The sequence below is a fragment of the Martes martes genome (assembly GCF_963455335.1).
Source record: "Martes martes genome assembly, chromosome: 2".
In the NCBI taxonomy this organism is placed as follows: Eukaryota; Metazoa; Chordata; class Mammalia; order Carnivora; family Mustelidae; genus Martes; species Martes martes.
The window spans coordinates 33,648,791-33,662,605 of NC_137889.1; the positions used below are offsets into that span (position 1 = coordinate 33,648,791).

Sequence of the window (13,815 nt, forward strand, 5' to 3'; positions counted from 1 at the left end):
CAGCGGGGTGCTTGGCTCTTGGCCCTGGCTCCCGGGAAGCTATTGCTAAGCGGTTAAGAATACAAAGAGGCAGCGGACAATGAGAAGCAGTCACAGTCCAATGGGAGCAATGGACAAGTAAACAAACGAGGGCAGATACTGAGTGATTAAGTGTAATTATAGGACGCAGTACGACGGGGAGAGCGCAGAGGAGGGAGCTGGTCGTGCAGGCTCCCCGCCAGGCTAGCTGTTCTTGCCCCTCGGGCCCTCTCCTGCCCCGGGACAGTGTCTGAAGCTGGGGATAGGGATGGGGCAGGCAGAGGAAGGGGCCTCCCAGGGCCCTGAGCGTGGTGCTCTAAATCAGGGCTCCTGGCCAAGGCAGTAATTGCCAGCCGCCGAAAGATATTAAGCGCCAGGGAGGAAAACCAAGTTCTCTATGAGGCAGACTTTTCAGAGTTCTTACAGCTTGTAAAAAAAAAAAAAAAAAAAATGTAAATAGTTACCCAGTGAGATATTATTTCATGTTGTTGCCATTAGGGTTTGAGTGTTATGCAGAGAGAGGCGATCATTCAGGCAATTCTGCTTCTGCGAGGACTGAAAACTCCACATTAACCCCACACAACAAATCCACCACCTCCAGCTCTCAGCCTGACTCAGGCGTTTTCTCCTGGGTGGCGAATTTTATGTAAATGGAAGTAGTGAAAAAAAACCTATAAATATTCAGAATTTCCTAAAGGATTTTCCTGAGGGCTTGGGGGGTTGGGGGGGCATTTTTTTAAAGAGACTCATTTTGACTGGAGGCTGGGGGAGGGATACTCTCATTTCTGGTGGAATCCGGGGACAGATTGGGTCTTGTGGGCGGGCGGTCCCCAGTGCCGAGCGGCTCCGGATGCTGTTACTGCCATGACTGGTCTCTGGGGCGCCAGTCCCACGGATGCACGTATCACAGCCATCACTGACCTGGGACTCCCCTTGCGCCAAGGGCTGAACATGTGGACACACACTGTCTGCTTCCGGCCTCCTGACCCTTGGAGGTCACTCTTACACCTCGCACAGGGGGAAAAGGGAAGGGAGGTTGACTTGTCTGGGCCCAGACCCACTGGAGCAGCATGGTTCAAAGGCCTGGTTCTGAGAGACCTGATTCCATGCAAACACTCCGCCACTCACCAGTCAAGGACTTTGGGGAAGGGACTAACCTCTCCAGGCTCACTCTCTTCAGCTGGAAATGGGGAGAAGAATACCTAAGGCTTGTGGAGTGTCCGACACACGGTATGGCGCAGGGTATCCTCCAGCAGCCTCCACCCCATCCTGTCTTAATGGGGCTGCTCGCTCCCAGAGCAAGCTGAGCAGGTCTTAGAGAGAGGGAGGCTCCTTAACCATACATCTGCCACTTTTCTTTTTATTTATTTATTTGACAGAGAGAGAGAGCACAAGCAGGGAGAACAACAGGCAGAGGAAGAGGGAGACACAGGCTCCCCACAGAGCAGGGAGCCCAATGCAGGGCTCAATCCCAGGACCCTGGGACCATGACCTGAGCCGAAGTCAGATGCTTAACCAGCTGAGCCACCCAGGCGCCCCATATCTGCCACTTTTCTGCAAGGCCAGGACATGGGCCGTATGCCCTATACAACATCTTGCATGGGCTTTCCAACCTCATCCCTACAGCGCCATGCTCTGCGCGCCGCTGACCTGCAGTAAATAAGGCCCAGCTGAGTACTGAGCCTTATTCTCTCCCAGGTGGCAAGCCATTCCTCTGAACACTGCCCTTGCTGTATGCCACTGGGGGGCCCCAGTTAGGACTCTATAGGTCAGCGCTTCAGCTAAGGGAATGTCGAATAGCAATTGTAATCATCCTCTAGTCGTGGTTTAATCAGGCCTCTGGCCTGGCTAAGTCTGGTATCCCATCTTCTCTCCTAAGGCCATTGGGTGGATTCAGCCAGAAGAGTGCTGCTGCTCTCACCAGCACCCTGAAAGGAAAGGTGTCCCATTCCCTTGTTAGCACTTTCCAGGAGAGGGAAAAGAGGCCTGGTCCAGCCTCAGTGCAGTCAAGGCATCCACTGTTCCTATCGGTGGTCACTGCTGTGAACTAAGAACGTGTGTGTGTGTGTGTGTGTGTGTGTGTGTGTGTGTAAGGACAATATAATACTACCGAGGCAAACTGCTCACCTTCTACCCAGAGCCTGCCCATTCTACCATCATTCCCTCCTTTCTCCTTTTCTTTCAATCATTCGTTACCTTTTTCTTCTCTTTTCCTCTAAATATTCTGTCATCCTCTATTTGTCTCCCCTCTCTCCTCTCTGCTGCCTCCTACCCCTCTTTTCCTTCCAAATTCCTCTTCTCTCTCCCCTCCTCTTTGTTCCCAACTGATTTTCCATTAATCATCCCTAACACACATCTGCTTGGGTCCTGGAAGGATTTTTGGGTTGGCTCTCACAGCTGGGCTGGTTACAATAACCAAGAAGGAGACTTTCATCTCTCTCTGCCTCCTGGGTCTCCTCTCTTCCCGGCTAGTCCTCTTCCAGGGTGCCCATAGAGGCCCACCCTTTTCCAGTCTGTAAGGCTTTCTTCTGTTCTCCGTCTAGGTAGCAATTTCCCCAAGGCCAAATAGGCTTGTAGATAGCAGGAGCCCTGCAATGGACTTTCAAATGTGGTGCTGGCGGTACCAGCAAAGTCAGAAAGCACAGAGGCTGGCATGAGGAGGGGCATAGAAACCACCACATAGATGGGATTACCCCCTCTCTTGTACCCCTCTTGCTGCAATATGGGAGACACCTCGCAGCCCCGGCATCCCTTAGCATTGGTTTCAACCTGGCTTTACCAGGATTAAAACTGGGGTAGGCAGAGCCTGTGTAATTTCTAAGCGGCCTATGCATAGTGCCCAAAAAAACAGCAAAGATGCAGGGAGTACATTTAGTTTAGTGTATGATTGATATGGCCTGGGAATGGTGCCTGCTGTCTCCTTTAGTGAGCATGATAAATGTGCGGGATTGCTATTTGTTATTTCCGTGATGGTTATTTCTTTCCGTTTGGAGAACCCCTTTGAAATCACCTATCCCCATCTCGGGTTCTCATGTTGTTTCAAGGCGTAGATCAACGCGGCAGAGTCAGGGATGGGTAGTCCCGGAGCAATATGCCCCAAGTGACAGGCCTGACAATCAGTGTGATGGATTGGGTCTGGGAAAGTGGTAGTGGGAGGCAGGCAGTGACACCAGCGCGCCTCCACTGGCCGCTGAGAGCACGGGAAAGTGGTCTCCCTAGAGGCCGGCGCACAAAGGACCAGCTTCACCTTCTGACGGTCCGCCAACCGGGAACTTTAATGTCAGTACTTATGACTATGTAAAATCTCTGCCAAGCGCGCAGCCGGCAATACACACTTAATCTAAAAGGTGTGGGGGGGGAGGGGTAATTGTTATTTTTAACAAAAAGTTTTTATCCCAAAATTTCCCTGGGAAAAGCTAGTGCATTTGCCCCCACGAGAAGAAAAGATGGGAATGGGAAGGCGCAACTCTGGAGTTTGTATCGACGCGCAGCACGTAGAGAGATTCCACCCCCCCGCCCCGCCCCGGTATACTGGCCTCTCCAAGTGATCCTGGGTACGCCCCCCATCAAAGGCGCGCTGCAGGAAGGCAACCGCGCGCCTCTAAACAGACACTGTAAGAAACCTGAAACACACCCAAGACCGAACCTATAAATCAGTGCGCAGGTAGCGCGCGCCAGGCGCGTCCGGGCGGTGGGCACAGCCTAGGACACCGCGCTACGTCGCGACCATCTCACCCCGGAAGGGAGTCCTCAAACTTGCAGGCTTCGGACAGGACAGGCTCAAAATAGTTGGAGCGGCGATGCCGCGTCCCGAGAGCCGTGGACGCCTCCAAGGCTCGGGCGCTTCCAAGTGAGCACACCAGGGAGAAGCCAATTAGGGAAGGAGCTGGACGGGAGCAGAGCCGGAGCTGCGCGGGAGCAGAGCCGGAGCAGGGCCGGAGCTAGGCTGGCGCTCTGGAGGCGCGGCCCGCCCCCAGGCGGCCTCCAGGAGAGACTGGGACTCCGCAGCAGCGAAGCCAGCGCCCGGCGCCCCTACCCACCCGCCCCCCCATCCGCCCCACCCCAGACACACTCGGCTGGCGAGTGACTGACCCGGCCAGCACCACCCCCGGCGGCGTGAAAGGAGAGGGGAGAGAGGAAAGCCAGCGGGGGATAGGGCGCGGAGCCCAGGGTCCGGGACAAGTCCCGTCCTCTATGGGACCCCGGGGCAAGGGCGGCCCGGCTGGGGGGAGGGGAAGAGTACGGCGGGCGGTGGAGGCCGAGGCGGCGGCGGCGCGCGGGCGAGGCCCCTTTAAGGCTCTCCCCTCCCACCGGCGGCGCCGGCCTCCGCCCGCCGCTCTCCCCGCCCCGGGGTCCCGGCGAGAGCTGCGATTGGGCGGGCGCGGCGATCCCTTTGAAGTGTGGCTGCCGATCGCGGCTATTTGATGTGCGGCTCCGAGAAGGCGAAGGTTTTTGTGTTGCTCGCCGGGACTAGCGGCGGCGGCGGCGGCGGCGGCGTCGGTGGAGGAGGGGTGGAGGCGCAGCGACTGCTGCACCGCGCTCGACGCTGCGGAGCGAGCCCACCCGCCCCGGGAGCTCGCCTCCCCGGTGCTCCCCCTCCCTCCCCGCCCCCCCAGTGGCGCTGCCTCCTCCAAATGAGCGATTCGCCCGCTGGATCTAACCCAAGGACACCCGAAAGCAGCGGCAGCGGCAGCGGCGGCGGCGGGAAGAGGCCGGCGGTGCCGGCGGCGGTGTCCCTCTTGCCCCCGGCGGACCCCCTGCGCCAGGCGAACCGGCTCCCTATCAGGGTCCTGAAGATGCTGAGCGCTCACACCGGCCACCTTCTGCACCCGGAGTACCTGCAGCCGCTGTCCTCCACTCCCGTCAGCCCCATTGAGGTCAGTCTCCTGGTCGCTGCCCGCCCAGCGCCAGCCCCATTCCGCCCACCACTGCCGGGCCCGCGGCCCCACTCCCTGCGTCCCGGGGCTCGGTGCGACGCCCGGGTCTGGCCGCGCCGGTGGACGGGGTGAGGAGGGACCGAGGGAACAGGAATCGGAGACCACCGGGTTCTCCTCAGGCTTTTCCGTGGAAGGTTCCACTTCCACACTCGCCTTTCGGAACTACGTGTTTTCTCATGGATTGGGTTTGCTCTTGGGAGTCTCCACTGGGTCCTTCACTTTTCCTCTGGCACCCAGTTTCCAGACGGGAGACGATCTCTCCTGGGCCTTTCCTGCCCCCGCCCCCAACACACACACCGGTTTGGGCTCTCTGAATCCGGATGGCCCCCGTCCCACTCCGCCTCTGTCCCATCCGGTTAGAGCGCTCTACACCTCGGCACTCCCGATCCCAGGTCTTTTTTCCTCCCACCGCCCTGGGTGCCCTCCCCGGGAGGGAGGGGCCACTAGCAGAGCGCCAACGGCCGCCCTGGCTTTAGAATGCGCTTCTCCTACCTCGCGGCGCCACCGCTAGAAACCCGTCCCAAGCGAAGTTCCCCAAACTGAAGTAATAAGTTTTCTCCTGGGCACAGGGGAGGGGGAGATTAGAGGGTAGGGGGAGATTAGAGGGTAGGGGGCGAGTCACAGCCCCTCCCCCAGCCCCGACTCCAGACCAGTCACCTGCTCCCGCGGCGGCCTCTGGTGGACCGCTTCCACGGCCCCATTTCCCCAGGTCTGTGCCGCACTCTGGGACCCAGTGGAACGAGGGATCCCACTCGGGCTCTGCGAGCGCAGTTCCACACTACTGCGCCGCCCCTCCCGGGCCTTGCTCTCAGACCCTCTCCCCCAGGCCTTCCCGCCCCGTCGCACCGCCGCCATGGCTCCCCGAGCCCACCCAGCTCCCCAGACACCCCGCTTGCTCCGTCGGTTTGGTGGTCTCACCCCCTTCTCCCTTCCGTTGCCGCTGTCTCCCACAGCTGGACGCCAAGAAGAGTCCTCTGGCGCTGCTGGCCCAGACTTGCTCGCAGATCGGCAAGCCGGACCCGCCGCCCTCGTCCAAGCTCAACTCGGTAGCAGCGGCGGCCAACGGGCTGGGAGCCGAAAAGGACCCTGGTCGCACCGCCACGGGAGCCGCCTCCGCGTCTGCGGCCCTCAAGCAGCTGGGGGACTCGCCTGCAGAGGACAAGTCCAGCTTCAAGCCCTACTCCAAGGGCACCGGCGGCGGCGACTCCCGCAAAGACGGCGGATCCTCCTCCGTGTCCTCCACCTCTTCCTCATCCTCCCTGTCTCCGGGAGACAAGGCGGGCTTCAGGGTCCCCAGCGCCGCCTGCACGCCCTTTCCCCCGCATGGAGCGCCGGTCTCTGCATCGTCGTCGTCGTCCTCGCCTGGTGGCTCCCGGGGCGGCTCCCCGCACCACTCTGACTGCAAGAACGGCGGTGGGGGTGGCGGCGGGGAGCTGGACAAGAAAGACCAGGAGCCCAAGCCCAGCCCGGAGGCTGCGGCGGTGAGCCGCGGCAGCGGTGGGGAGCCCAGCGCCCACGGGGGTGGCGCGGAGGCTGGGGCCTCCGGGCGCAAGTCCGAGCCGCCCTCGGCGCTGGTGGGGGCCGGCCACGTGGCGCCGGTGTCCCCCTACAAACCGGGCCACTCCGTGTTCCCGCTGCCACCCTCCAGCATCGGTTACCACGGCTCCATCGTGGGCGCTTACGCCGGCTACCCGTCCCAGTTCGTGCCTGGCCTGGATCCTAGCAAGTCCGGCCTCGTGGGAGGCCAGCTGTCGGGGGGCCTGGGCCTGCCACCGGGCAAGCCCCCCAGCTCCAGCCCGCTCACCGGGGCCTCCCCGCCCTCGTTCCTGCAGGGATTATGCCGCGACCCCTACTGCCTGGGAGGTTACCACAGCGCCTCGCACCTCGGCGGCTCCAGCTGCTCCACTTGCAGCGCGCATGACCCCGCGGGGCCCAGCCTGAAAGCCGGGGGCTACCCGCTGGTATACCCCGGGCACCCGCTGCAGCCCGCTGCGCTCTCGTCCAGCGCCGCCCAGGCCGCGCTTCCCGGCCACCCGCTCTACACCTACGGCTTCATGCTGCAGAACGAACCGCTGCCGCACAGCTGCAACTGGGTGGCGGCCAGCGGGCCGTGTGACAAGCGCTTCGCCACCTCGGAGGAGCTGCTCAGCCACCTACGGACTCACACGGCCCTGCCGGGCGCGGAGAAACTTCTGGCCGCCTACCCCGGGGCTTCGGGCCTGGGAAGCGCCGCCGCAGCCGCCGCAGCGGCAGCCTCCTGCCACCTGCACCTTCCCCCGCCCACCGCCCCGGGAAGCCCCGGGTCGCTGTCATTGCGGAGTCCACACACTTTGGGGCTAAGCCGGTACCACCCCTATGGCAAGAGCCACTTATCCACAGCCGGGGGCCTGGCCGTGCCCTCCCTCCCCACAGCCGGACCCTACTACTCACCGTATGCGCTGTACGGACAGAGACTAGCCTCAGCCTCCGCACTGGGATACCAGTAACTACAGCTCTTGCTCCTACCCAACCCTCTTCTCCTTTCCCCCTCCGCCTCCCTCCTCCCCCACCCCGTTCCCCCCTCACCGCTGCGGCAACCTCCACTTCTGCTTGTCCCTGCCAGGATCCCTCCGGCCCAGACCCTCCCCACCGGACTGTGTATTTATTTACTATAATGTTAGCTTACAAGCTGGGAATATAAGTGCATTAACGGCCCACACGAGTCAATGGTATGCAAAAAGTCTGTGTTCCCCAAATAATATTAATCACACAAGTAACTACATGTTCCCCACCCCCTCTTCCTTTATTTTTTTTCTTTTTCTTAGATGTAAGGTTCTTTTTTTCCTTTTCCTTTTTTTTTTTTTTTCTTTTTTTGATTGGTTTGGTTTTAGGGGGAGGAGGGAGAGTTGGGGTTCTGGGGTTCTTCTATGTGTTTTCCCTTCCTGGGGAGTTTCTTGCATGCTTCCTAACCGTTAAGACTACATTTCCCCCTTCTCTTTTCCCCCCCCCTTTCCCCTTCATTTCTTCTTGTTTCCTTACATTTGAGATTCTGTTTTATCCTTTGTACAAGTAACAGAGAGGAGATATTTTTTGTAACTCATTTGCGGGGATGCAGGGATCTGCCTTGGTGGCAAGAGGTCGTGTGTTCTGTTGACCCAGAACTCTGCTCTGTGACTCGTCCCCTGCAACCCTCTTCCTCTGGGGTCCTTGGTCAGCACCCTGGCCCCCAAAATTAGAGCCTTGCTCCTCTGTCTTGCTCTAAGCACTAAGAGCCCTGACCCCACCAGCAGGCTCCCCTGTGAGAGACCCAAGCGGCCTCTGACAGCCTTTCTACCTTCCAGACTTCTCATGGCCCCAAACACCCAGTAGTCACACTGCCTGCTGGTGGGGGACCTGTAGGGCTTCTCTTATTCAGTTAAAAGTCCTAGGAGGCCCTGCTGGGGTGAAACTTTGCTCTTTATATTTTGCAAAGTGCATTGGTAGTCCTGTTTTATTCTCCATTTGGGGGGCAGTGGTCCCCTGGTGGTAAGGGTATGGTCAGTGATTCTTGCTAGATCCCTCCAAAGCAGACCAGTGGCAATATCAGAGGGCAGTACAACCTCGGTAGCTCCTTTGGGGGACAGTTGGGGAGCCAGGGAGTACACGGATCACAGTAGCCCCATCACCCCCTCCCAGGCCTGACCCAACAGAATCCCCAAAGTTGGCCGTGGGCTTCCGTGGGCTCCCTCAGTGACTGGGATTGAAGACTCCAACCCCTGGGTCTTCTCCCCACACCTTCCCTCCCTCCTGGTCTTGTGCAGCAGTGCGGGGGCTGTGGGGCCTGTTTGGGATGGATAGAGCTCTCCCTTGGTAAGACTTATTTTGTTAATAAATGGAATACTTGGCTATATTCACACCGCGGTGTCTTTCTCTCTTCTACCCACTGTCCCACTTCCAGACACCTGAGCAGATGATACCTTGTGGTTTCCTTCTGAGATTTCCGTTCAAGGTCGAGTTTAATGCCTTCCTCAAGAAGGGGGGTGGGGATGGGGGTAGGGAAAAAGCACAAAACTTCTGCCAACGCATTACAAATAACATAAAACCGCCTTAATGGTTGTTTTTTTTTTTTCCTCCCACTTGGTTATTTAGCTCCCAGGCTCCCTTCAAAGTCCTTGACATTTCCTGGGGACAGGGTGGAGAGAGTGTGTAAATGCGGTTTTTCCTCTGGGCCTAGAGGTTCTAGGGGCTGAGAAAGAAACCGGGGCGCGGGGCTCAGACTGCCGGCAGCACCTTCCCCAGAGCCCCGCAGGTATGCCAAGTCGACGTGCCTCTGGCGCCACCTAGTGGCAGAAAGACGAGTGACGGGCGTCAGCCCCGACGACGCCTTCTGCGCTTCCCACTCGAAAGGCGAGTAATTTCCTTTTCTCGACTGACACCAAAGAGTAAATGCCCCTGCTTTGCAAGGCTTGGGAGCTCCCCAAGGCCCGCGCTGGGTTGTCAACCCCAGCCATTTGCGCCTCCAGAGACTTCTCTGGACAGGGTTTGGGTTTTGCTGAGAAGGCGCGGTGGTTACTCGGGACTTTGAAGCCACTCTCGGGCCCTGTTGTCTTGAGCTCACACGGCTGACCCAGCTTGGGCATCCTCGGGCCTCCACCCTCCTGAGGATGGGGATGGGGCGCTGTTTATCAGGAGCTGGGACCAGGGCCGAGCACCTCCCCAAGACGCGGGGATTCCGCGAGCCCAGAGGAGAGGACCGACCGCCTGCACGTCCACTTGGGCTGTGAGCGGCCAAGGCCGCGGGCTCCGGGACGCACCGGGCCAGGCCGCACGGGCTCTCGGCCTCCAGCGCCTGGGACACTCCAGGCCACCTGTTGGGCGCACTTCACAGTGGGCTCCCTCGCCCCCTCCTGGCCGCTCTCCTCGCTGTCCGCCCCGTGCCGCTTCGGGATCTGTTGTGCTGCTGTTTTACTGGGCTTTTTCTGTGAGGATTGCGACTTACAGGGCAATTGGTGCTCCGCGAACCGCGTGCCTCTCAAACGTGGGTAGATCCGAGGTCAAGTGCGGAAGGGCAGCGTGGGAGGGACGCGCTCTCCGCCCCGCCCCGTGGTTTGAGGCCACACCACACTGCCCTGGAGAATCAGGGAGGGTCTGGGGACTTGACAAAACCTCAACGTCAGATGCTTTTGTAGGGGAGTTGGATTAGGTTTTTTTGAAGTTTTGCCACTATATCTTTGTTTCTGGCCAAAATTCCTTCATTAGTCAAGAGAACCTCAGGCGGCTTCTGCAGAAAATATCAGTGCTGACGGCCATAAGAACTTACGTGTGTCCCAGGGTTGGGACCTGGGCTGCTGGTGTCTTTGGGCACGTGGGGGCCGCAGAGGGAGTCAGGGAAAAGGGCAGGAGAATGGGCTGGAGAAGCAGCCCTGGGACCATGTCAGGGTCTTCCTGGGGAATCGTCATTCTCGGTGTTCTTTGGGTTCAGATTGGCCCGAATGTTTAAAAGGCCTGAAATGTTACGACTTGCTTTGGTTTTTTTGTTGTCCCCCCGCCCCTTCTCTTCTATTGTTTTTATTTGCTTTTGGTTATTTCCCATCCTCCCTTCCTCTCAAGTCCCTCTTTCCTTTTTTTTTTTTTTTTAATCCTTGCAAAAACTGCTGGAAATTGCTCCCTCTGCAGGAAGACTTAAACTTTTCTCTGTCTTAAACTTGGCTGTCTTCAGACCTCCCTAGCTGAGTTTCTCTTGTTGGGACAGAGAAAGGAATAGGTTCACTGTCTCCAAGATTGAACTCTCTGTATAGCAAAAGTCACGTTTATAGAGCTGCTTGGCTTACCCACAGTTTAGTTCCCCCCCGAAAGTGTATTGGTGGCCTTTGCAGCCTGGGAAGGAGGCCCTTTGCCTAGTTGGGATGGGCTGTCCCCAGCTACCATTGTGACATCAAAGGGCAAGCAGGGGAGTTTGGAGTGTCCCAGTTCTCACCCTGAAATGTCAGCCCTCCTCACCAGAAATGGGTGCCAGTTCCTAAGAAACGTTTAATTAGCTGGTGGGCAGTTGGTTACTTTCAATAGCTAAATTCTCATTAAACAAAGTTGCTGTTTTAATAGAGATAATACTCCCCACCGACTGCTTATTTGCATAATTAATTCATCCAGCAACTCTTTTCTTGGAGAATCACCTCCACCTTCTACTTCACCACCTCCTTCTCTTCCTAGCCCTCCTCCCCCCCTTCCTCCTAATCTCTCCAGGCGCCAGAAATGGGGCCAGGAAGGGTGGAAGCTGAGAGCTGGAACTTGAGACACTGGACATTCCTGGCTCCAGGTCAGATTTTCACACCTCTTGCCTGGTTATTTTTGTGGCCCCGTGGGCAGCAGTGGACGGAAGGGAGGAAGAGAGGGAGGGGAAAGCTCACTCTCCAATCCAGGTTTGACACAAACAAAACAGCATGGTACTGGGTTTTGAACTTACCAGTTGTCCCCCCCCAATCCCTCCCCCAAACCCACCTCTTGAGAAATCTGTAGCCCAAGGAGGAGGCGTGGGGCTGCCGTAACTGCCCCTGGGCCCTCCCCAGCACACTGTGACGTGTCTCTCAGAGCTAACTCCTGCCTGATGTATGTCTGGGTGACTGTGGAATTCGTCTTGCAATAATCCTGAGGCTCTGCACTTTATTAATCATTTTGTAGGGGAAGCTGCTCTCCAGTTTTCTGTTTGATTTGATTTCATTCATCCTGTCTTTCTGCAAAATAGATGGTTGAGTGCATCCGATAATGTATGGTTTAATTTGGAGCACTATGGGTTTGAATTACCATTTTCATAATGTGCTCTGCATTAATGTGTTACATCATTTATAAAGAGGAATGTGCTGGGTTTCAAACTTTCTCCGGAAAGCCAAAGTCACCTAAAGGAAACAAAGCCAAATCACATCGACCCATCTTCTTACCTCGCCGTCGGAGAAAGCCCTGCCTGCTGCCCAGCCCGGGTTCAATCTGCCAAAGCTCATAAAACCCAACATGAGGCTTTTGTGTTCACATAATGCAGGTGGGTGTCAAGGTTTGGGGGGAACTCGCACATGGCTGCCCGGGAGCATTCAATGGGAGCACAGAGCTCCCCCTCATTATTGTGTAACAATGGCTTTGCAGCCAACCCGGTTGCAGGAGACCTCCAGTGGATGGCTCTGCGTAGACCCTAATCCCAGCCCTCCCTCCCCAATGGCTGTAATAACACCAGCTGTCTGTTACTCAAACTCTGACTGAGGAGGAAAAAGCACTGATTATCCAAATACAGTCATTAAAGGGGAAATGTGTTTTTAGGACTGTCAGAGTGATTAATGAGGGCTAGCCGTCTTTGCAAATGCACTTGTTTAGTCTAACTGGCAGCTTCTATTTTCCTATTGATTTATTGCAGCCGTTGCCGGGCCTTGGTGTGTGCGGAGTCAGGGCTCTCCACAACCGGGCCCTGTTTAAACAGGAAAAGCATGCACCATTTTGTCCGAGAGGGAGGGAACAGCCTCGAGTCTCTCCCTTCAGGGCAGTCTCCAGGGGCCCAAGCCAACAAAGGAGACATTAAAAACCTGCAGCCTGGAGAGGGAAGGAAGCTGCCTTCCCTCAGTTGTCCCCAGTCACTGGGTTCCAAGGTCAGTGGAGACGTGCCATGGCCCCTGGACAAAGCCTGTCCTATTGTGACACTCAGCATGCCCATATTTCCTCCTCCAGTGCCCCCCAGACCAGCTGTCGGCCACTGGGTCCGAGCACAGGAAAGGGGGGGAGGGCTGCAGAGAGGAGGGGTGCAGCCAGGCCTTAAACAGAGAAAGGAGGCAAAACTCCCCCATCTCCCCCGCCTGCACACACACCTGTGCCCAGGTCCTGGGGTGGGAGTGAGGCCGGGGGGGCTTTGTGAGAAACTGATAGAGCCCAGAGGTTGATTTCAGCTTTTCAAAAGAGGTCAAGTGATATCTACTTCTTTCCACCTGTGCATTTACTGTTTTGACAAATGATGTATCTGATGACAAAAATAGAGAAATGGCAGCTTGGCACTAGAATTCCAGTATTTGAGGATTTATACCATCGAAGGCCATAGAATTTGCAGGATTCCTGTTATGTGCCCAGCACAATGCTGGATGCCGTGCGATACAGGAGAAAACTCAGATGAAATTCTCATCTGATTTAGTTGGGGGAGACAGGACACACCCATGAGACAGGGAACAAGATAGCATTACATATAACCTCATTTATGCTGATCTAATAAAGGCGGAGTCGTACCGTGCAGGCAGCGAGGATAGGACAGGATGTAAACCAGTGCTAATTGGGAAGATCAGTTGGGCAGGCTGCAGGAGCTGGAGAGGGAGACCACTGGGGCTGATGTAGGGGGGCCCTGCCATGGGCGCTTCCATCTGTTGGGAGGCTCCCCAATTCTTTGAGGCCCTTCCTTTTTTGAAGGCTGGAAGATGGATGAAGCCACCAGTCCATAGGGGCAGAAGAGCTGGAACTTGAGCCCCTGAGCCGGCAATTTCCATTTCCAAAGCCGACCAAGGAATAGGCTTCACTCACACTGTATACAGCACATCTGAATTTCCTTCCACCCGCTTTCTCCCTCATCGACTTGCATCTCCCACAGAGCATTCCAAGCATGGAAAGGGTTTGTACTTCTTCCTAAATGAAGTGCCTTTCCAAGTTTTCCCAGGGTGGTGATATATCACCAGCATTATTAACACTTCCTAGAACAGGAAAAGCTGTCAGTGGATTTGGATCACAGATGAACTGGGAAAACTTTCTCTTAAGAAAAAAAGAAGGTGAGGGGTGCCTGCGTGGCCCCATCCATTAAGCATCCAACTCTTGATTTCAGCTCGGGTCATGATCTCAGGGTCCTGGATCAAGCCCTGCGCTGAGTACGGAGCCTGCTTCTCCCTCT

The 13,815-nt window shown here is 56.9% G+C and overlaps 1 protein-coding gene across 1 annotated transcript; it reads left to right on the forward strand.

Moving 5' to 3' along the window:
• Positions 1-4,630: 4,630 nt before the first annotated feature.
• Positions 4,631-8,827, forward strand: ZNF703 (zinc finger protein 703). The gene is made up of 2 exons (XM_080796875.1): positions 4,631-4,895; positions 5,909-8,827. The coding sequence occupies exons 1-2, from the start codon at positions 4,653-4,655 to the stop codon at positions 7,439-7,441; spliced, it is 1,776 nt and encodes a 591-aa protein (XP_080653001.1). The 5' UTR covers positions 4,631-4,652; the 3' UTR covers positions 7,442-8,827.
• The last annotated feature ends 4,988 nt before the right edge of the window (positions 8,828-13,815 follow it).